Source organism: Plecotus auritus (assembly GCF_963455305.1).
Source record: "Plecotus auritus genome assembly, chromosome: 3".
Classification (NCBI taxonomy): domain Eukaryota; kingdom Metazoa; phylum Chordata; class Mammalia; order Chiroptera; family Vespertilionidae; genus Plecotus; species Plecotus auritus.
The window spans coordinates 189,493,339-189,517,666 of NC_137772.1; the positions used below are offsets into that span (position 1 = coordinate 189,493,339).

The window sequence follows — 24,328 nt, forward strand, 5'->3', positions numbered from 1 at the left end:
ACCAATGGGAAGTTAGCAGGGCACATATTAACCCCTACCAGTCGTGGGCAAACTACGGCCTGTGGGCCGGATCCGGCCCGTTCGGCTGTTCTATCCGGCCCACGGAGCCGAAAGAGCGGAGGGTTCTCTTGCTCTCCCATCCGCTCCTTTACTTTGAATTTATATTAGTTCACACAAACACTCCATCCATGCTTTTGTTCCGGCCCTCCGGTCCAGTTTAAGAACCCATTGTGGCCCTCGAGTCAAAAAGTTTGCCCACCCCTGAGACAAAGAAGCTTCGGTGGTAACCCATTTGGGGACCCCTCTCTGCTGCAGGGAGCTTTATTACTTTACTATCTCTAATAAACTTTGCTTTTGCTCATCTCTTTGTCCATGAACTCATTCTTTGATTTTGCAAGACAACGAACTCAGACCCGAACAGAAATTTTGGCATTAATGATGATGAGAATGATCATATTTCTAAATTATAGACATGTTTATTGGGCAAAACTACAGACTAGGTTTTTTCCTAAATCCAACTAAGTTCTGCTGGTTTGGAAAAGTCTGACTCAAAAAAACCCAAAAACATTTAATTCTGTTTATCATTTACTAACAGAGCCAAATATGCAAATAACCAATTTTTTTTTTCTTTTTCTTTGTATCAGTAAATACCCCATACATGGTGGTCTGAACTTTAGGCATTTATCAGGAACTGAGCAGGTCAGTGAAACAAAATATGCTCTCATTTTATTCCCCTTTTTCTCCTTTGTTTTTAAAATAGGAAGCTCTATTTTAGATTACTAAATAAAAAGAAAAGCTTTTTTTGTTATCAAGAATTCTATGATTCGCCTAACCAGTGTGGCTCAATGGTTGAGCTTTGACCCATGAACCAAGAGGTCCCTGGTTCGATTCCAATTCAATTCCCAGTCAGGGCACAAGCCTGGGTTGCAGGCTCGATCCCTAGTAGGGGGTGTGCAGGATCAATGTTTCTCTCTCATCCATGTTTCTATCTCTCTATCCCTCTCCCATCTGCTCTCTCTACAAAGTCAATAAAAACATATTTTTAAAAAGAATTATATGGTTTAATAATTTAAAGGGTGTTACTTTATGATCAATGAAGTACTAAATAGTACTTATAAACAATAGTACTTATATATTTGGAACTATGTAAAATACTGAAACATATACCCTGTCACATTTGGGGTCTTCTACAATACAATGCATATATTTTGAAAATAGGCCTAATATATTTACCCTCATTATCATTAAATATTTGAAAGAAAGCCAGCTTAGCATCCTCACCTCTGAACTGCTGTGTACCATCCTACAGCCAAGGTGAGATTGACGACTGTATCAACGGGAATCACATCTGCCACAGCCATTGGAGTAGCTCTCAGGGCCCGGAGAAGCCCTTTCCCCGTCTGCATGGGAAGAAGAACATAATATATTGAGCCAGGTCTTAAGTAACAGCTGGAGCTAATTAGTAATAACAGCTACCATTGCCCCACTGCTTATGAGGCTACTATATCAAGGTTGATGTCACAGCCTGCACAGCCTTCCAGCCACGTTCATCTCAAATGCCAACACTTCTATGAACCCCTATGAGTGGTCCTTAGGTTCCTTTAGGGAGTGAAAGTCCTCAAATTTGTGAGAGGTAATATATTTAGTTAATTAACAAACACCAAGAAGAGTTTTTCACATCTTAAAAATTAATTCATACGCATTAAGTTTTCCCCAACTTCCCATTTATACTGTATTAGTTTACCATTTCTTAATAATGTTTTCTGCTAGTGCTTACTAATTTACAAGCAAGAGCAGACACTAAAAGTTTAAGAAATATTTATTTTTAAAGATTAACAAAATTCTACCATTTAGCAACTTCGTATTACTTGGGAAAAGGACACCATTATTTACTTTTCTTTTGATATCTTAGTTCACCTCACAGATCGCTGATGTTATATAGATGTAAAAACTGGGAATTATTCATGTTAATAAGACAGTTAATAACTAAAAAGTTGTGTTTATTTTATGAATTATTTATACCCTACATATTTCCAACATCGATTTTCAGTGGTTGTTAGCACTTTCTTGTGTTCCTAATTTGTTGTAACTGATTCCCCTTCCTTTGGGCATAAGAAACCAGTTTGGAAAATTTTAGATAACTGAATAAATGTGCAGTTTTGTAAACAGTGTAATAAGACACACTCTAGGATCATGTGAAAATAATTATATTCTAAATTACCAATGTCCACCCATAACTAAGCCTTAAAGAAGAGGAAGGCAGGTAGGGAACAAAAAGAAGCTGCTAAAGGAAAAAAAAAATACAAAAAACCCAGAAGGTTCATTCTCACTATCTTTGACAAGTGGTCATAATTCACTGTCCTATATTTGAATTTTAGTTCCTATTGGACCTATCTCTGAGAACACAGGCAGTGTCTGAGGTATGAGGTTTGTAAGATGTAAACTCAGAATTGAATTGCTGTTCATTGTCCTAAAGAGTGGAGTTGTGGTTCTGGTCTTAAAATGCTCCAATATGAACTGTGATGCCCCCCAGCTCAGGCTGAACCAGTCTTCACGGCAGGGGGACACGCACACAGGGCTGCTGACCCAGAGGAACCAGTGACGTTTCTCCTGGTCTGTGAGAGGCTTGCTGAAAAGTGTTTCCCAAATCCATCCATTTTTAATTTGAAATCTTTGCCCGAGTTGATGGTTCTCTTTCTTGTATCTATTAAGAACCGGTTACTAATGTATTTTATGCATTTATATAATTTATATCCACACACACAGAAACTCTTGTATGTGTTTTATAATCAAGAATTTAATAATCTTTGTGAATATGATTTTTATTGCATCACCAGTTCGCTGCATTAACTCAAGCTATTAATGATCAGCCAAAAGGAGGAAACACCCCCATCTTGTGGTAATCAGAGGGAACTACAGGCATGGTCCTCCTTGCCCAAAGGCTTTCCAAAGAGAAAACTCCTAAATGGTCATTGATATCACAGTATATCTGTTTTTCTGATAATAAAATTCACAAATAAAAATAATTTTATTCTGCCTCTATTTTCCAATCACCATAACTGAGATAAGGTACTTCAATTGTAGTTAGTAAAGTAACATTTATGATTTTGGATCAATGAAGTTAAGTCAATACTCAGCATGTTGTTAGTTACTATCCCTCCACCACCTTTCAAGGAGTTATTTCCACATTAGTATACGTACCGCAATAATGAGTCCACTAGGTCCATTTATGTTATCAACCCAACCCTAAAATAAAGAAGATCTCTATTGATTACACATGTCAGAAAAGTGTAATACCTTTGGAACATTTGCAATCTAATCTTGATACATTTCAAACAGGAGCACTGAGACCCCAGCTAATATAATTGTCTAATCCAGTAGGTCTCACATCACACACAAAGGTCAATGGCAAAGCACTGCATATTTTCCACACTTTATTTGTGCAAGAATTAAAATTCTGCTAGGAGACATGGGTAGTTTCAAGCTGTTTTAATGACATCTTGGGGGCTAAATCGGACCTGCTAACCCAGTGGTCGGCAAACTCATTAGTTAACAGAGCCAAATATCAACAGTACAACAACTGAAATTTCTTTTGAGAGCCAATTTTTAAAAAATATATTTTATTGATTTTTTACCGAGAGGAAGGGAGAGGGATAGAGAATTAGAAACATCGATCAGCTGCCTCCTGCACACCCCCTACTGGGGATGTGCCCGCAACCAAGGTACATGCCCTTGACCGGAATCGAACCCGGTACTCTTGAGTCCACAGGCTGACACTCCATCCACTGAGCCAAACCAGTCAGGGCTGAGAGCCAAATTTTTTAAACTTAAACTTCTTCTAACGCCACTTCTTCAAAATAGACTCGCCCAGGCCGTGGTATTTTGTGGAAGAGCCACACTCAAGGGGCCAAAGAGCCGCATGTGGCTTGCGAACCGCGGTTTGCCGACCACTGTGATAACAAATTCATCAGTCATCATTTTCCTCCAGCTCAGGCCAGATTTTTATGTCCCTGGGGGAACACTTCAAACATGATTTGTAGGAATTACCCATTTCTGGAGAATTTTAAGATTCATACCATCCACACTATCTCTCTCTATTGTATTAGCTTGCTTAGAGATGTTAGAGGAGAGATTATGCTTAGGAGCTGTAGGATAAAAATGTCTTTTTGAGTTTGTCTCTTTAGCCCTAAGCAAGTCAGTGGACTGTATTATGTCTGTTTCTTCATCTGTAAAAGTCAAAATGCACGTGTTAAATGGGAGAGGAGAGAGGAGAGGGGAGAAGATGCAGGGATTATTTGGAGCCGTTCTCGGGACCAGGCACTGTGGAGCACTCCCCATATACTGTCTCATAGTCTCTGCAAAGTGGGGAGCAACAGCCCAGTTTTACAAGTGAGACAGCTCGGAAGTCTGCATTGTCAGTAAGTAGTAGAGCTCAACTTTATCTGCCCTAAAACTTCACAGAATTGCTTCAGAGAAGGTAATATATTCCAAAGTGCTTTCAAAAGGACAGAGCAGTACCCAGACATCAACAGTGACTATTCCCAAGCTGAGAAGCTTTTGTGAGCTTTGTGTTTCCAATTTACCCTGGCAGTGGTGATGCCACCGATTTTGCCATTAAGAACAGTCTGATAAATTTATTTTATTTTAGTTATTATTTTAAGAAAATGTTTATTGGTTTTTAGAGAGAGAAGAAGGGAGAGGGAGAGAGAGATAGAAACATCAATGATGAAAGAAAATCATTGATCGGCTGCTTCCTGCAAACTCCACCCTGGGGATCAAGTCCACAACCCGGGCATGTGGCCTTGACCAGAATCGAACCCGGGACCCTTCTGTTCACAGGCTGATGCTCTATCCACTGAGCCAGACTGGCTAGGGCCAGTCTGCTACATTTAAACTATAGTGGGAAAGGCAAGAAATGAAACTACCTCCTATGGAAATTTAAGACTAGAGTTAATGAGAAGCTAATTTAAGATCTCCACCCAACTCCAGATCAGTAAGTCCCAGAGGAGTTTCAGGCTAAATAATTCCTGAACCAAATGTGGAATTTTGCCCTAATATAGCGGGTTCATGTTTAATTTCCTGCACTCAGCTATACACCCTGGCGGGGGGGGGGGGGGGGGGGGCAGAGAGAGAGAGAGAGAGAGAGAGAGAGAGAGTGAGAGAGAGAGAGAGATCAGAAAACGACTGGGCTAGAAGGACGCTGGCCTGGAAGCAGAGCAAGGAGTCCTGTGAAGGGGTGAAGGGACTTACTGGGAAAGGCTCCTGCCAGGTTGCTCCCACGATGGAGGGCCTCACGATGGCAATGTTTAGGTTGCCGCCCTCCTGGTGCACCACCATCTCCCCCAAGGCCTTGGTGTAGGTGTACGTATTGGGCTGGTCCCCAATCAGCTTGGGTGTGATCTCGTCAATAATAGCATCATCTAACCATCTAAAGTTAGTCCGAGGAAAAAAGAATTCCAATAATAAATGTTACACAATAGACTGAAAAACACTGTGAGCCACAGACAATCAAATGAAACGTCCACGTTCTAGCTTGAGTTCTGGAGTTGAGAACAGTCACTGGAGAGTGAGGCTGAGTGTGAACCTGTCCAAATCATGTACAATGGCTGAATCCAATCTCACCAGGTAAATCCTACCTCCTCCCACCTAGATGGACAGGTTTAATAGCTATGCAATCTACTAATTTTTTGCAAACTAGAGGCCCAGTGCACAAAATTCATGCACAGAGGTGGGTGGGGGAGGTCCCTTAGTCCGGCCTGCACCCCCTCGCCATCTGGAACCACTGTCTCCTAACTGCTGGCCTACCTGCCTGTCTGACCACCCTTAACCACTCTGTCTGCCTGCCTGATTGCCCCTAACCACTTACCTGCCTTCCTGATCACCCTTAACCACTCTGCCTGCCTGCCTGATTGCCCCTAACTGCTCCCCTGCCTGCCTGATGCCCCTAACTGCTCCCCTGCCTGCCTGATTGCCCCTAACTGCTCCCCTGCCTGCCTGATTGTCCCTAACCACTCTGCCTGCCTGCCTGTTACCCACAACCACCTCTTCCTGCCTGCCTGATCTCCCGCAACCGCCTCTGCCTGCCTGCCTGATGCCCCTAACCACCTCTGCCTGCCTGCCTGATTGCCCCTAACTGCTCCCTAGCCTGCCTGACTGCCCCTCACTGCTCCCCTGCCTGCCTGATCACCCCTAACTGCCTCTGCCTTGGCCCCTGCCACCGCAGCTTAGTCCAGAAGGACGTCCAGAATGACATCCGGAAGGTTGTTTGGCTGTTCAGTCTAATTAGCATATTACACTTTTATTAGTATAGATAATCTCTATCTTCAATGACTTTCTCTCCAACAGGGTCAAAAGTATATGTTCATGGAACACATTTGTTAGTGCCAATCATGAGCCCAGGAGCATGCTGGGTGCATTCATGGCTTTTAAAGGCACTCTCGTCTAAGGTGCTTCTGTGGCCACCCCACTCAGTCATTGCCATCCAGTTAAAACCCACTGCATCAACTGATCTTGCAAATTTCAGCTTTTAATTTTTAAAATTCCATTCAATGCCTCAACAAATGAAAGCAGCTACTAGTACTTTCAGCAGACTTAAAATCCGTTTTAGCAAATCTATGAAAATATTTTGAAGGTCTGTTTAGAGTCTACTTTGTTAATAACTTAGTAATTATTTCCAGAGATTTCCAATGAATTCTGAAAGGCCTTAATAACTACTAATAGTCTATTAAGTGGAGTGGTTACAGTACTCTGAAGCAGTGGTAATAGTGATTATTGAACACTTCTACTTACAACAAGACATGTATCTTAAACAACTGAGTTACCATGGCATCAGCCCAATCCTTTCTTTAAAGGTGTCAGAAGCATTTTTGATAATGTTCAAGTCTACTGCAGTTCTTGAAAGAGTAATACAATTATTGTCAATTAAATACTTAATGTTTCTCTTTGCTGGCAGACCTATTTGGTCAACTTTTGGTATAATATAGTTTTTAAAAATTAGATTTCTTAACTGTGTTAGTGTGATTTGATATATTTATTCCTGTCTTATAAAACTGAGCTCAGTCATACTATTTCGATTGTAGAAAAATCTTAGCTGTTACCACTTTGCTCCCATTGCATACTGGTGAGCAGTTAAGATGTGTTTATGCCAGGACTTGTTCAGAAACTCCACTCTCCATTTTAACACCTCTCCCTTGATGTTGGAGTAGAACATGAGCATTGTCTATGCTGTTTGGTTTTTCTCTTTGCTGCTATTTATTAGTACTGAATGCTTTCTAGATATTCACATGCCTTTTGTTTAAATTGAATAGGGAAAGGTTGAGAAGTTCCTAGAATTAAAAAGCTGTGGTACACTGACTAGTACACTATGGAATAATATGCAGCTATAAAAAAACCTATATCTTACCCTTTGAGACAGCATGGAGGGACCTGGAGAGTATTACACTAAGTGAAATAAGCCAGTCAGAGAAAGACAAGTATCACATGATCTTATTTATATGTGGAATCTAATGAACAAAATAAACTGATGAACAAAATAGATCCAGAGACACTGAAGCATGGAACAGACTGATGAACCTTAGATGGAAGGGGGGTGGAGGTGGGCAGGAAGATTAACTAAAGAACTTACATGCATATATGCATAACTCATGGATAGACGATAGAGCAGTGAAAGCATGGGGAGGGGAAGTTGGAGGGGGCCAATGGAGAGAACAGGGGGACATCCGTAAGAATTTCAACAATAAAGATAAATTTAAAACAATGAAAACAACTCCAAATACTTAGAAAAAATAATTATATGGCCACCTGAGGGTTGGGAGGGAATGTGGAATAATGTAGGCAGCTCTCCATCCTTATAATAATGTTACCTTTACCTCATCTTATCTGGGGGCCACAGTGGGTTAACTAACCTAAGACCATTTCTTTCCCAGCAAGAACATACAGGTTACAAAAACTGGGCCAGAAGAAATACATCCTAATTTCTTCTTCTTCTTCTTCTTCTTTTACAGCTTTATTGTGATATAAATAACATAACAATACAATTCACCTAATTTCAATAAGGCTGTGAAGAAAAACCATTCTAAGAAAACTGAAGACCCAACCACACACTAGGAGTGTATGTCACATGGCTGGCACCAGCTGCTGTCCTGACGTTGGTCTGCATCAAAAGGGCACACTTAAAGGGTTTATCAAGTTGGGTGAGCTAGCTTCTTAGAAAATGTTGGTTTCATAGGTTCCTAAGAACACAAACGCAAGAGAAGATGTAGTGTTCTGTAGATGGCCTCCCATTCATAGCTCCACCTGTATTTTGTCATATTATCTTCTCATTTCCCCCATTTTTACTTGTAAAAATGGCAATGATTACATCTGTTCTAAATGATTAGGTTATGATGAGGACCAACAGAAATAGTCACAACTGCACTTAAAGCTTCTTGATGAAACAAAATGAGCCCATCAACCTAAGGCATTCTTATTTTTGGTGAAACAATCAAGGAGCATAAATCTACAGAGGCAGTCAATGGTTTCAAAATAATCTTTTCTAATGCAGCCAAACAAGCCATTGTTTCACCCAGCCACTTCCCAACTTCACAGAGACAAGGGTAACAAGTATGCACATCCCTGATGCCCTTTTCAGGGTGTACAATCAGTTCATGCTCTTCTTTACCCAACTTTGATTTGCTGCTGTGGTTTGATCCCCATTCCTTTTGAAAACAGCAGATAAGTTAGCATGGAAACCAAAGGGTATTTCCGAAATTAACCCAATGCCCTTTGGCACACTCAAGAAGGCGTTTTGAACCCACTGGTCCCAAATTCTAAACTACTTAAGATTGATTAGAAAGAAGCAAAAAGTTATTAAAGATTTCAGAAAGCAACGTGTGTGTGTGTGTGTGTGTGTGTGTGTATACATGCCCACAATTTTCTCTAAATATTACTTACCTTTTTGGTTTAAAACTTATTGAAACAGCCTCTTAATATCATTCATCTATACTAATAAAAGCCAGGGTGGTTCTCGCGCCTTCCCACAATGCCCTCACGTCATCACAAGATGACCGCCACAAGATGGCAGGCAGGGGAGGGCAGTTGTGGGCAATCATGCTGGCAGGGGTGGGCAGTTGGGGGCAAACAGGCCAGCAGGGGAGGGCAGTTGTGGGCAATCAGGCCTGCAGGAGAGGGCAGCTGGGGATGACCAGGCCTGCAGGGGAGGGCAGTTGGGGGTGACCAGGCCAGCAGGGGAGGGCAGTTGGTGGTGAGATCAGGCCAGCAGGGGAGGGCAGTTGGGGGAGAGATCAGGCCGGCAGGGGAGGGCAGCTGGTGGTGAGATCAGGCGGCAGGGGAGGGTAGTTGGGGGCAACTAGGCTGGCAGGGAGGGCAGTTGGGGGCTATCAGGCCTGCAGGAGATGGCAGCTGGTGGTGAGATCAGGCGGCAGGGGAGGGCAGTTGGGGGCAATCAGGCTGGCAGGGGAGGGCAGCTGGGGGTGAGATCAGGCTGGCAGGGGAGGGCAGCTGGTGGTGAGATCAGGCGGCAGGGGAGGGCAGTTGGGGGCAATCAGGCTGGCAGGGGAGGGCAGCTGGGGGTGACCAGGCCAGCAGGGGAGGGCAGTTGGGGGTGACCACACCTGCAGGGGAGGACAATTAGGGGTGACCAGGCCTGCAGGGGAGGCCATCTGGGGGCAACCAGGCCTGCAGGGGAGGACTGTTAGGTGTGACCAGACTGCCAGGGGAGGGCAGTTGGGGGTGACTAGGTCAGCAGGGGAGGGCAGTTAGGGGTGACCAGGCCTGTAGGGGAGGGCAGTTAGGGTCAACCAGGCCTGCAGGAGAGGGCAGCTGGGGGCAACCAGGCCTGCAGGGGTGGGCAGCTGGGGCGACCAGACTGGAAGGGGAAGAAAGTTGGGGGCCATCAGGCTGGCAGGGAAGGGCAGTTGGGGTGAGATCAGTCCAGCAGGAAAGGGCAGTTGGGGGCGAGATCAGTCCTGCAGGGAGGGCATTTGGGGTCAACCAGGCCTGTAGTGGAGGGCAGTTGTGGGCGATCAGGCCAGCAGGGGTAGGCAGTTGGGGGTGACCAGGCCTGCGGGGAGGGCAGTTAGGGGCGACCAGGCCAACAGGGGAGGGCAGTTGGGGGTGTCCAGGCCTGCAGGGGAGAGCAGCTGGTGGTGACCAGGCCTGCAGGGGAGGGCAGTTAGGGGTAACCAGGCCTGCAAGGGAGAGCAGCTGGGGGCGGCCAGGCTTGCAGGGGAGGGCAACTGGGGCAACCTGGCCTGCAGAGAAGGGCAGTTGGTGGCAAGATCAGGCTGGCAGGGGAGGGCAGTTGGTGTCAACCAGGTTGGCAGGGGAGGGCAGTCAGAGGTGATCGGGGTGGCAGGGGGGGGCAGTTGCAGGCGATCAAGCTGGCAGGGGAGGGCAGTTGAGTGCGACCAGGCTGGAAGGGGAGGGCAGTTGGGGGAAACCAGGCCAGCAGGGGAGGGCTGTTGTGTGCGACCAGGCCAGCAGGGGAGGGCTGTTGGGACAATCGGGCTGGCAGGGGAGGGCTGTTGGGGCAATTGAGCTGGCAGGGGAGGGCAGTTGGCACAGTTAGGCCAGCAGGGGAACAGTTAGGTGTCAATCAGGCTGGCAAGGGGTGATCAGGGTGGTAGGCAGAAGCAGTTAGGGGTGATCAGGCAGGCAGGTGAGCAGTTAGCAGCCAGCAGTCCTGATTGTGAAAGTAATGTCTGACTACCAGTTTAGGCCTGATCCCTGTGGGGTCCCTGATTGGAGATGGTGCAGGCCAGGCTGAGGGACACACCCCTCCATGCATAAATTTCATGCACAGGGCCTCTAGTAACTTCATAATTTATGTACTTACTAAATGAGACAGCAAGAAGAATATATACTTTTCCTCCTAATTTTCTTATTCAATAAGCAGGGCAAGGTGACCGGTGTACTAGGCAAAGCTTTCAGAGTAAGCTTCATGGTAACTAATGTCTGTTCTCTCCTTCTTTCATCTGAATTAGTTCTTCCCTTGATTAATGCAATCATCATGTTCTATGTACTTGCTCACTGGTCTGTTTCCCACTTTTCAATGATTCCAGTAGAGTACAGATTATGTTTTTTATCTGTGTCTAATCACCTTTCTACCCCCAGGAGCCAGCTATTTAATCAGTAAATGGGTGGTCTCCCATAAGATGGTCTTGACTGGCCAATTTACATTCCGTATAAGGTTTTGGTAAGCTGAGCTGGCCAATGATAGGAGGGAATGGGTGGACTCAGAAGGAGCTGAGGTTGTAGAAAGACTGTGGGAAAGGGGATGTCTTTGTAGAGAATGGAGCATGGTGGTGGAGGAAAGTGTTGAAAAGCTAAAGTTCTGTATATGTTGAACAACTTTAATTTGTCAGCGTTGGCTTCAGGGTAAATTTAAATATATTACTGGGGAGAAGAAATATATCTGAGCTTGTGTTGAATGAGCCTTTGTATTTTCCTCCAAATGTATTGAGCACTTAATTTGGGTTCCAGTGGCCTGACAACATGACAATTATTCAACTTGGTCATATTAAAAGTACACAGAATTTTCAATTTTGTGTCAACTACTTAGATGCCATCTTTAGATAATACAATCTGGAAAGTAAAAGATCAAGAAACACCCTTTTTTTTTTTTTTCTCACATGGCAAATTAGCTGTGGCTTTGGGTGACCTGGTAGCTTCAAAAGTGTGATTTTTAGTAGGTACAAATCTATTGGGGACTTTTTATTGAGTTAGAGAATCAAGAAATTAAAGGACACCAGAAGGTGAGGGGTGTGGAAAAAGAGGCTACACTGGCTACTGGAACAGGAGTGAACCTCACTGCTGATGCAAAGTGTTCAACAAGAAAGCACTTTAACTCACTGTTTCCCAGATCGGCCCCCTCATAAATCACTCACGTGAGGCCTCGGATAAACTTCCAGATTCCCTGAGTGGTTCTAAGGTATCACTGTGGAACCACTAATTCCATTTTTAGGGCTGATAACCTAATAATTTGGTGATTCTTATGGCCAAGCAAATTGGGGAATCACTAATTTAAAAGAACTCCACAAATTTAAGTTATTACAACTTAAATTGGGATTAGCTCTCAGAAAGGCACTGCTTCTTTGAGTAAAAATTTCAATACAATGAAGGTTTAAAAGAAGTAAATTCCTGGCCCTAGCCGATTTGGCTCAGTGGATAGAGCATCAGCCTGCAAACTGAAGGGTCCCAGGTTCAATTCCAGCCAAGGGCACATGTGGTCTCTATTCCCAGTCGGAGGCGTGCAAGAGGCAGCCAATCAATGATTCTCATCATTGATGTTTCTAACTCTCTCTCCCTCTTCCTTCTGCTCTGAAATAAATAAATAAAATTTAAAAAGGAGAATTAAATTCCTGGTAATAGAAATGCAAGTTGTGACAATATGCATATTCTAATCTGGTAGCTAATTAAATATGTGTAAGGCCCATATGCAAAGCATTACCATGTCTTATGTATTTCTTCTCCAAATTCACATAGGTGTTTTTTTATCTGTTGCCACGTCCATTCTGGTCCTCTCCACCACTGGATCTCAGGTAATGGGTCTGCCTGCCTCTGGCTACTCCCCAAGCCAATCTATATACAATCCTTCCCTTCCACGACCATATTACCTAAAGCTCATTTTCATCCAAGTCTTTCCTTAATTAAAGCAAAATAAAACAACTGACTAAAGCCCCTCCCATCACACACACACACACACACACACACACACACACACACACACACACACAGCCCTTCTTCAATGGATCCCCACTGCCTACAGAGCTACGTGCAGTCTTCTGCATGGTATTCACAATCTTCTCAGGTGGTATTCACAATCTCCACAGCAGGGCCCCAGCCTATCTTTCCAGCTTGATCGCTAATGGCTTCCCTGCACAGAGCAGGTATGCTACCAAAGTGGACTGACATCTGTATCCCAAATGTGCCCCTGGTTTCCTGGCTCCAGTTGCTCTGCGTAGCATGCACCCCAATCCCACCTGTTCTTCCAAGTCTATCTCCTATGCCTGTCTTAATAGTCTTTCCACTCCCTCCAATTCCATCAACTTAATATGTCCCATCTTCTCCAATCTATATCTTAAGAAAGTACCTTTTAACCTCTGGCACTGCCAAGTCTGTGGGTAAACTGGAAAGACTAAAGTCACGTGGCCAGAATCACACGGCTATGGAGGAAATTCTCTCTGTGACTTACTGGATGAGAGCCTTTTGAAGAGTTATTTAGCCTCTCTCAGCATTTGTGCCTTTCTTATTACAGCAGTGATAATATCAACCCTACAATATTATGTTTAGGAATTATCTGAAAGTGTCTTTGCTGACAATAGTTGCTTGACAATGATTCTTCCCTTCTTAGTGCGTATTTACTGAATTGATCACAGTATGTCAAATAAAGCAGTAAATATGTATGGATCCATTTTTCTACTTCCTAACTAGTTATTTCAGGTTTTTATAAAGGTGCAAAAGCCCTTTTCTCCATCACTAGCTCTGCTAAGAGAAGTTACCTTGGCCTGAAAAATACAGACAGCAGCAGCCCCAAAGCCCTATCTTTTCTGGTCAGTTATATGCATTAAAAAAATAATAATAATAACTGCACTGAAAAAAGTGAAATTTCACTAGTAATCCCTGGTCCATGTATGCACATGAGTTCCTAAAGGTGACTATCACCAACTATGTAGAAGCTGGAACTATAAAGGCAGAGGTGAGTCAGCATGGTGGCACACCTCATGATAAAATGTTTGTGATGGTTGTGATGAGGGGCAGAAGACAAGGCAGGTATAAGAGCCAAGAAAATCAGTTGCTTCATACTGATTAATGGCCATGCTTGTCATACCAATTAAAAACCTTAGCTCTTAATTGAAATTTTAATTTTAAAATGTGTTTATGCTGAATTTTTTATACTCCTACAATCAAATGTTATCTTTTGGGAGTGTTTCAGGACCGTCAGGATTCTGGAAGCTTCAGATGTGGGCTGAAGGAAGGGAGTGGAGAAAGGGAGCGGTGGGCTGTGGGAGGGACAGAAAATGGGGTGGGCTGGGAAGGATGGGGCAGGGATGGCACATGTTACATTGAGGCTCACAGTCCCATTCCCTTTATTAACAACACTGAGCGGGATCACTTGGACATAGACAACTAGGAAAGTTTTTGGAAAAAAGTACAAATCATCTTTTATTTCCCAGACTGGAATTCCCATTAAACTGGCTTTCTGGGAAAAGAAGTTCATTTTAGTTTGTCATGGGTGATTCTCCTTTTTTTATTATTTTATTTTTCAGCTTTACTAAGGTATAATTGACAAATAAAATTATAAAATATCTGAAGTGTACATTGTAATGATTTTATATACGTACTAGAGGCCCAGTTCATGAATTTGTGCACGGGTGGGGTCTGGCTGGCCTGGCCCCAATCAGGGTGGATTGGGGCCAGGCCTGTCAGGAGGAGGAGACAGCAGAAGGTTGGCCAGCGGGCCTGCCCCCATCGGGGCCCAATCAGGGCCGGGCCAGCTGGGGGAGGGGCCAAGGATGATTGGCCAGTGGGCCCTGCCCCCAATTGAGGTGGGGGGGGTGATTGGGGGCGGGGCAAGCCATGGGAGGGGCTGTGGGCAGTGGACCAGCTGGCCCTGCCCCCAAATGGGGTGTGAGAGGGCCAATCTGGGGTCAGTGGCTGGGTGGAGGGACCATGGGAGGTTGGCCGGTCAGCCCCACCCCCGATTAGTATGGGGGGGCCGATCAAGGGTGGAGCTGGCTGGGGGAGGGGCTGTGGGCCAATCAGGGTGGTGGGGGCTGATCGGGGGTAGGGCCAGTTGTGGGGAGGGGCTGTGGGCAGTGGGCCGGCCAGCCCCACCCCCAAATGGGGTGGGGGTCTGATTGGGGCCAGCAACCTGGGGGAGGGGCCGTGGGAGGTTGGCTAGCTGGCTCTGCCCCTGATCAGGGGGGGAGCTGACTGCAGGGAGGGGCTGTGGGCCGATTGAGGTGGTGGGGACCATTGTGGGTGGAGCCAGCTGGGGGGAGGGGCTACAGGAGGTTGGCTGGCTGGCTCTGCCCCTGATCAGGGGGGGAGCTGACTGCAGGGAGGGGCTGTGGGCCGATTGAGGTGGTGGGGACCATTGTGGGTGGAGCCAGCTGGGGGGAGGGGCTACAGGAGGTTGGCTGGCTGGTCCCACCCCCTATTGGAGTAGAGGAGGGCAATCAGGGGCGGCTGGCCAGGGGGAGGGGCTGCAGGCTGATAGGGGTGGTGGGGGCCCACTGGGGGTGGGGACAGTTGGGGGAAGGGGCTGCAGGCCGATTGGAGTGGGGTGGGCCAATAGGGGGCGGGGTCAGCTATCGAGAAGGGCTGCGGGGAGGGATTGGCCGGGTGCCCTGCCTTAGATCGGTGTAGGAGAGGCTGATCAGGAGCAGACCGGCTTGGGGGAAGGGCCATGGAAGATTGGCTGGCCAGCCCCACCCCCCCATTCAGGTGGTTTGCTAGCCACAATGGGTGTCATAGCGACCAGTCATTCTGGTCGTTACAGTGTTCTGGTCACTGGCTTTTTATATATATAGACTAGAGGCCTGGTGGATGAAAATTCATGCACTGGAAGGGGGGTCCCTCAGCCCGACCTTCCCCCTCTCACAGTCTGGGAGCCCTCAGGGGTGGGAGGCGATCTGGCAATCAGGGGAGGGAGACGCCCCATCACACCTCTGCTGCTGCCACTGCCAGCAGCGCAAGCCTTAGCCAGCCCTGGTTACCTGAGCCTTGGGCAGCCCTGGGCAGCTGGGCAGCCACCATCCGAGGCTTGCCTGCGCCTCAGACATTGGCTGGGCAGCTGCCATCGGAGGCTTGCCTGTGCCTCGGGCTGGCCCTGGGCGGCTGGGGAGCGGAGGGGACTGCGGGACTCCAGAAGCAAGTGCGTGGAGCAGCAGGGCCCGCCTGGGGACAGGCATGGCCTTGTCGCCCTGGCAGGGCTGAGGGGAATGGACACTGCCATCTTGTGGCTATGGGTGCTGCCATCTTTGAGGGTGTGGCAGTCAATTAGCATATTCCCTCCTTATTGGTTGTGGGCGCCACCATCTTTGAGGGAGGAGCAGTCAATTAATTAGCATGTTCCCTCCTCATTGGCTATGGGCACTGCCATCTTTGAGGGTGGGGCAGTCAATTAGCATATTTCCTCCTTATTGGTTGTGGGCACTGCCATCTTTGCGACAGCGTGAGGATCAATTAGCATATTCCCTCTTTATTAGATAGGACTAGAGGCCTGGTGCACGAAATTCGTGCATGGGAGGGATGTCCCTCAGCCCAGCCTGCACCCTCTCCAATCTGGGACCCCTTGAGGGATATCCGCCCGCCCGGTGGGATCGGGCCTAAACGGGCAGTTGGACATCCCTCTCACAATCCAAGACTGCTGGCTCCCAACCGCTCACCTGCCTGCCTGCCTGATTGCCCCTAACTGCTTCTGCCTGCCAGCCTGATCACCCCCTAACCACTCGCCTGCCAGCCTGATCGACGCCTAACTGCTCCCTGGCCAGTCAGATTGCCCCTAACTGCCCTCCCCTGCCGGCCTGGTCACCCCTAACTGTCCTCCCTTGCCAGCCTGGTCTCCCCTAACTGCCCTCCCCTGCAGGCCTGGTCGCCCCCAACTGCCCTCCCCTGCTGGCCTGGTCACCCCTAACTGTCCTCCCTTGCCAGCCTGGTCTCCCCTAACTGCCCTCCCCTGCAGGCCTGGTCGCCCCCAACTGCCCTCCCCTGCTGGCCTGGTCACCCCTAACTGCCCTCCCTTGCCACCCTGGTTGCCCCTAACTGCCCTCCCCTGCAGGCCTGGTCCCCGCCGCAACTGCCCTCCCCTGCTGGCCCAGTCACCCCTAACTGCCCTCCCTGCTGGTCTGATCACCCACAACTGCCCTCCCCTGCAGGCCTGGGTCCCCCCCAACTGCTCTCCCTTGTTGGCCTGGTCCCCCCCAACTGCCCTCCTCTGCTGGCCTGGTCACCCCTAACTGCCCACAACTGCCCTCCCCTGCAGACCATCTTGTGTCCACCAGCCATCTTTGACCACATGGGGGTGGCCATCTTGTGTCTTGGAGTGATGGTCAATTTGCATTTTACTCTTTTATTAGATAGGATACCTTGTGAAAATATTCCATCTAGTTAATTAACACATTTACATGGGTGATTGTTTTGAGATCGCAAAGCCCAGAGTACAGCTTTAAGATCTTCTTGTCTAATTCCTGGTTCCTTTTTTTTTTTTTTTTTTTAATGAGTTGGATTACTAAGAACAAGGACATTTGTTAGACCTGGTGGGGTTATTGTTAATAAATTTTTTTTAAGGAATTAGAAAACTAAAAGGCTTGGGAAATAATTTTATGTTAACCTTAGGCCCATTAAAAAAAAAAAAAAAAAACAGAGAAGGCTGAGAATAAATATATTCATCAACAAAGTAACTAAGCCTGGATTTAGGTGAATTAATATTTATTCAGAATAACTTTAATGATATTTGATGTTATTGAACTTCAAGAAATTCCATCTGATATAGAAATCCTTGAAACAGTCATGGACAATGATGTAGTAGTGATGGGTTGCTGGGCGTTGTGTAAAGTGTTATTGACTTTTAACACTTAGGTTTTAATTGAAATTTAAGAAGAAAAATGGGCAGAGACAGGGGTAATATATGAGCTTATAGTTATTTTACACATAGGACTTCACATCCCAAAATATCAACTAGCTTTGAAATTCTGTCATCTATTCTTGCTTTTGTCAAAACACACAAACATCAACCCATCCCACCCCCTCACCGCAAGCCAGAGCGGTATGAACAATCATCATCTAGTGATATCAAAAGTTCTCATTCATGCCCTAGCTAGTGCAGCTCATTTGGTTGAGATCATCCCATGCTCTAAAAAGTTGCCAGTTTGATTCCCGGTCAGGACACATACCCAGGTTACAGATTCTGTCTCTGATCGGGGTGCATACAGGAGGCAACCGCTTCATGTTTCTCTCTCATATTGATGTCTCTCTCTCTCTCTCTCAAATGAATAAAAACATATTTTAAAAAAGTTTTCATTCATTCAGCAAATATTTGAGTCCCTACTATGTGCTGGCACTAGAAAGCAAGAAAGAGCCAGACACCTGCCCTGCTGGAGGCAAGGACCAAGAAGTGGTTAGCATGTAGATGCGAGGAGTCCCTCAGAAGGCTGATGGACTTTGATATTCAGCAGCGCTGAAAATCTGTATATTATTACCTGCTGCTGGCTGAATATCTGAAGGCGACCCCCAAACCTGATAATCCTTTTATTGTTTACCAAACTTTACCATTGAAATGTCTGTTTGCTTTGCTAAAGGGTAAATGTGTACTCTAGTAAATAAAAAGCTTATGGGTCCGGAGAGTCAGCGAGCTTCGCCACCAGAGTGAAGCCTCTGCCTGGCTTTCCCCCATGCCTTCTAAATTTATATTTCTTGTCTAGTATATCCATTTATACGTGGCTCCTTCTCCAGATTCCTGAAAAATTGCTGCAAAAGGTTGCTGCAATTATGGCACCTCGGAACAGGGACTGGATAAGATTTACTGGAGCGAAAAAGAAGTTCACCGGGAAGTTCGGGGATCTCCTAGCAGGTGGGAAGATTCACTGTGCATAAAACTCACACCAGCTTTGGAATTTGTGCTCCAAAGTGGACGAGGATGTCTTTTTCAAGCCAGACCGTAATGGAGAAGAACTGGATTAAAAGGCGAAATTAAAATGTCAAAAGGTACTTTCTTAAATCAGGCTCAAGGAAAACAGTGGCCTTGTCATATTTAACTATGTGGGGTCTTGTTCAAATTATATTATGCCTAATTTGTATTGGGGATCAAAAGTCTGTAATAACTAAAAAGGCCCTGCCCGATCCTCCGCCTGTAGTGTTGAAAGGCTCAGCAGCTAGAGAGGGTGGAGCCATCAGCTCTCTCGCAGGGGGACTCTTTAATGCTTTGTTTGAAAATTACCATATGATGCCTTGGGACAGGCAGATTTTAGCTAAAATAACTTTAAAGGCTAGTCAATGCTATGGAGAGAAAAGATCCAGGAAAAGAACTTTGATTTATTAAGTCTTGTCTATATGTTATGGGTACTTGTATGTGTCTTTGTTGTTTATTGTTAGTCTATTAAGCATGCCTTTAATTTAATTTAACAGGAAAAGAAACCTAGGTGTCCAGGCCATTTACTGAATTTCCCCAGAGCAAACAGGATATTGGGGTCAGGAGACACGTGGCCCATTAATTACTAAGTCTTTTGGTGATCCTGTAAAATGGACGCCCACTCCTGAGAGTACCATTAAAAGTCTCCTTTTAGCCATGTTTTTATTTCCTGGTCCATCATTTAGAATTTGGCAAAATTTGGGGATGTGTATGGGATTTCTGTACTCATGAAGAGAAAAAGGCTAGTTTAAGAGAAAAGGCACACCCCCATCTGATTTTGGATGGCTTCTTGGACTGAGCTCCATCTCTTTACGGATGTTATAGAATAAACACAAAACTGTTTTTTATCGAAAAGATGGCAAAAATGACCCAAGGAAAATATACAGGCTGGGTTTAGGCAACAAGATTAGTGTTTTCATAATAATGGATAGTTTTTGAATAATAATGGACTGCATTCCAAGGTTACCACTGAGGCCATTAAAAGTCAGTAAGTTATCTCTGTTACAGAATTTTCCAAAGTAAATGCCTTAGATCAGTGGTTCTCAACCTTTCTAATGCTGCGACCCTTTAATACAGTTCCTCATGTTGTGGTGACCCCCAACCATAAAATTATTTTCATTGCTACTTCATAGCTGTAATTTTGCTTCTGTTAATAAATTGTAATGTAAATATGTGTTTTCCGATGATCTTAGGCTCTATAGCAGCAACCCACAGGTTGAGAACCGCTAGCAGGGTCGCCTAAGACCATCGCAAAACACAGATATTTCCATTACGATTCATAACAGTAGCAAAATTACAGTTATGAAGTAGCAACGAAAATAATTTTATGGTTGGGGGTCATCACAACATGAGGAACTGTATTAAAGGGTATCGGCATTAGGAAGGTTGAGAACCACTGCCTTAGATGGCAATAATTGGCTTTAAAATCTTAAATTTGTTGAAACATAAATAAATAGATGTAACTAAAATGAAGAATATGTGGTGGAGCTTTTCAGTGATAATTATAGATATATTAATGGAGTAGGGGGCTGGTCACGTTTCCCACAGCAGTAAGCTTAGATGTTATCTCTAAGGAAAGAATGTGGCAGTTTTACATTCAAGCAGCTAAAGATCTGCTTCCAACGTCTTTGGTAATTTAAAGCTTTGGAGTTTACTGAATTAAATAATAAAACTTATTAAATACTTAGGTATTTTAAAATGACAAAATACTGAAATATTAATCTGAGTTTGCCACGTATGAAAAATCTAAATGACAAAATTGAACCTATTAATTAAATGTCTTGTATTTTTGAAAATGTGAAGTTATTATTTATCTAAGAAAGGCTAGGTATTTAACTTGCCACCTAAAATTTAAGGCTTCAAAGAGTTTAAAGTTCAAATTAAGTTAGGAGAAATTATATAGTTGTAATAACAAAATGCATAAAGTATAGAAATTTATTTTTGAGAAAATAATTCTTGTATTTTCTCTAGAGAAATTAGTAGTTTAAAATATATTGTAGCCTTTATGTGTACTATGTGTGGTAAAATTTCAATCTAAGGTATAATATTTAATTGGTCTAATTAAAAAGAAGGATTAATTCTATGGTCTTAACTAAATTTTTAATATAAAAACCAGTTTAAATTTAATTAATATATTTTAGAATAATTACAGAGTATATAATATAATCTTTGATATATATATATCTACACTAATAAAAGAGAAACATGCAAATTGTCCATCACTCTGCTAAGCCCACCAGCCAATCAGAGCGAGTATGCAAATTAACCCAACTAAGATGGCAGCTGCCACAGAGCTGGAGTGAGCAGGAGGCTTGGGTTGCCCCTGGCTATGGAGGAAGCCAAGCTTCCTGGCCGGCCCTGGCCTCCACTCAAGGCTACAAAGTTTCAATTATTGAAGATAAATAAATGCCAACAAAAATGGCTGCGGCCACAGAGCTGGAGCCAGAAGGAGGCCTGGGTTGCCCCCGGTGCCAAACTTCCTGCCTGCCCTGGTCTGCCCTGGCCTCCACTCAAGGCTACAAAGTTTTAATTATAAAAGATAAATAAATCCCAGATACATGCTTCCAGCCAGCCCTGGCCTATGCTTGGGTTGCCAGGGGGCGTGGCCAGCCTGCAAACCACCACAGGCCCCTCTCCCAGGCTGCCCCACGCCCCAAAGGAACCCTCACCCTGATCCGGGACAACCTTCAGGGCAAACCAGCCAGCCCCCACCCGTGCACCAGGTCTCTATCCTGTCTAATAAAAGAGTTATATGCAAATTGACGGTCACTCCAACACACAAGATAGCTGCCCCCATGTGGTCAAAGATGGCTGCCACAAGATGGTCAACAGGGGAGAGCAGTTGGGAGGGACCAGGCCTGTAAGGGAGGGCAGTTGGGGGCAATCAAGCCTGCAGGGGAGGGCAGTTAGGGGTGACCAGGCTGGCAGAGGAGGGAAGTTGGGGGGGACCAGGCCTGCAGGGGAGGGCAGTTTGGGGGGACACAGGCCTGCAGGGGAGGGCAATAGGTGGGGGGAACCAGACCAGCAGGGGAGAGCAGTTAGGGGCAATGAGGCTGGCAGGGGAGGGCAGTTAGGGGTGACCGGGTCAGCAGGAGAGGGTAGTTGGGGGGGACCAGGCCTGCAGGGGAGGGCAGTTGGGGGCAATCAGGCTGGCAGGGGAGCAGTTAGGCATCAATCTTTCCAAGTTAAATTTCAATACTTTAATGGAGGGATAGCCTGGGACATTTCAAAGGCCCTGGAATGATTCAAGGATTTATTCTTTCTTCTTAAAAGAACTATTGTTGAAATAAATTAGGTCAATTTAATATACTTGAAATAATGTGGAAGGCTTTATCAAATAAAAATTAATAACTATATTTTATTTATATACATATATTTTATTTTTTGCATCTTTTTATTTATGTATTTATTTTTTATTTTTTTATTGTTTAAAGTATTACATATATTAGTACATATATCTCCTTTTTTTCCCCATTGACCTTCCCCCAGCTTCCCCTACCCCCTGTCGCATGCCCTCATCCCACCCCCTCCCCCCCCAGTGTCTTGTGTCTATTGGTGTGCTTATATGCATGCATACAAGTCCTTTGGTTGATCTATATATTTTAAATGTTATAAAGATTTCAACCTCTAAGGTAGGGCAAGGCAAAATAGCTGAATATTTCTTAAGCAAAACCAGATTATTCAGCAGAGGAATTTTAAAAAACAAAAGCCTCAGGCAGCCTGCTTTTTAAATAGGCTAGGGGAGGGAACAGCATCTGTACTTCATAGGTCAAATGTATAAGTTTGCTTACTTTACTTTTTCAATAAAGATGCCTACTTTAATTACTTAATAAATGAGCATTTTACAATATAATCAAGGTCTCATATAAACTCAGTTATATGAGAAGCCAATATTTTTATAAGCAATTGGGCTGAACAAAGGCCAAAGTAAAAATTTGCATACATATGCAAATGAGCACTAGCCAAAAAGAATACTGTTTAAAAGTAAATTTTAAGCTTAATAAAAGGGAGAAATTTTAAAATCACTTCCACTACTATTTATGAGGTAAACTAAAAGTTATTATTCAAGCATTAAATCTCACTATTAGGAAGTCACCATAAGAAAAAGAGAGTCACTTGAAATGTAGGCATGTAAGTATTGGCCAGCATCCAAAAAGCAACCAAGTTTGTTGTTCTGTTTAAAAGAAATAAAAAGGTTTTTTTTAAAAGAAACTCCCTAAATATGGCCTAGAGATTACTCTGGGAAAAAAAAAACAAAAAAAAACCAGAAGGATATTTTCTTCAAATATCTGGAAAACTGTAATTAAAAGTCAATGTAGCCCTAACCAGTTTGGCTCAATGGATAGAGCATCAGCCTGTTGACTGAAGGGTCCCAGGTTCGATTCCGGTCAAGGGCATGTACCTGGGTTGCGGGCACATCCCCAGTAGGGGGCGTGCAGGAGGCAGCTGATCGATGTCTCTCTCTCATCGATGTTTCTAACTTTCTATCCCTCTCTCTTCCTCTCTGTAAAAAATCAATAAAATAGCCAGGGCCGGTTTGGCTCAGTGGCTAGAGCATCAGCCTGCGGACTGAAGGGTCCCAGGTTCGATTCCGGTCAAGGGCATGTAACTTGGTTGCGGGCACATCCCCAGTGGGAGGTGTGCAGGGGGCAGCTGATCGATGTTTCTCTCTCATCGATGTTTCTGACTATCTGTCCCTCTTCCTTCCTCTCTGTAAGAAATCAATAAAATATATTTAAAAAAAAATCAATAAAATATATTTAAAAAAAAAAAGTCAATGTATTACGCCTCAAAAAGAAAAGTAAATAATTTGCATTTTGCCTCCCTAACAAAGCTTGTGTCATTGTACTCAAAGACTGATAGCAGAAATTCAATGAGTGTCATTAAGTTAGAAAACAAGCCTTATTTCAGAGAGATTTAAATTGTCAAATTGAAATAAGTGAATACTCAGGGGGAACTTAGTTGTACTCGGCAGGAACCTATTCCTGGAGCATTAACTATTTCTTACTGATGGTTCATCTCATAGTAAAGCTGCTTATCTTGCAATAAATTCAAGGAATGTCCCAATTGCATGTTCCCAATTTAAAATAAAAAAAGGGGGGATAGTGGAGTAATCTCCTATAAGTAAATTACATCAAGCCTTAATTACTTTGAATTTTTTCACTTTAAAATTTTTTTACTTGTAATGCTGATGGCAAGACACACCTGGTGTCAGAATGAGCCAAAGGAAAATGGTCTAATTATATGGAAAGATCCTGAGTCAAGTTTATAGAAAGGCCCCTTTATTAACCTTTGGTTGAGGATATGCTTATGTATTTCCAGAAAACTCCTCCAAGCCAGTGTGGATTCCTGCAACAATGATTCTGAGAGAGGAACTGACCATACTATCCAACCACAGATAGCAGTTGCCCCAAGCAATATGCTGACAAGACAGAGAGAAACAGTCCAGAGATGGAGGATGTTAAAGACGCCTTGCCATGCTAGCAGTCATCAGCTGTGTGTCGGTGCAGGTTACCCTGGACAAAGCCAGAGAAGGTTGGACCTGCATTGTCATTGCCCACGGTTTGTCCACCATCCAGAACTGGAGTATCATTGCTGTCATGTCACAGGGGACAGTGATTGAGAAGGGAACCCATAAAAAACTGTTGGACAGTGATTAGCAAGGGACTCAAAGAACTGTTGGCCCAGAAAGGAGCT

The 24,328-nt window shown here is 44.6% G+C and overlaps 1 protein-coding gene across 1 annotated transcript in view; it reads right to left on the minus strand.

Annotated features, from left to right (window-relative positions):
• FAR2 (fatty acyl-CoA reductase 2) overlaps window positions 1–24,328 on the minus strand; it is a 151,888-nt gene that overhangs the window by 13,018 nt on the left and 114,542 nt on the right. Inside the window, exons 5-7 of the mRNA XM_080662856.1 lie at window positions 5,251–5,428; window positions 3,202–3,246; window positions 1,282–1,400 (exon numbers count right to left, since the gene is read on the minus strand). Coding sequence (XP_080518982.1) covers window positions 1,282–1,400; window positions 3,202–3,246; window positions 5,251–5,428 — 342 coding nt within the window. The remainder of the gene's footprint in view (window positions 1–1,281; window positions 1,401–3,201; window positions 3,247–5,250; window positions 5,429–24,328) is intronic.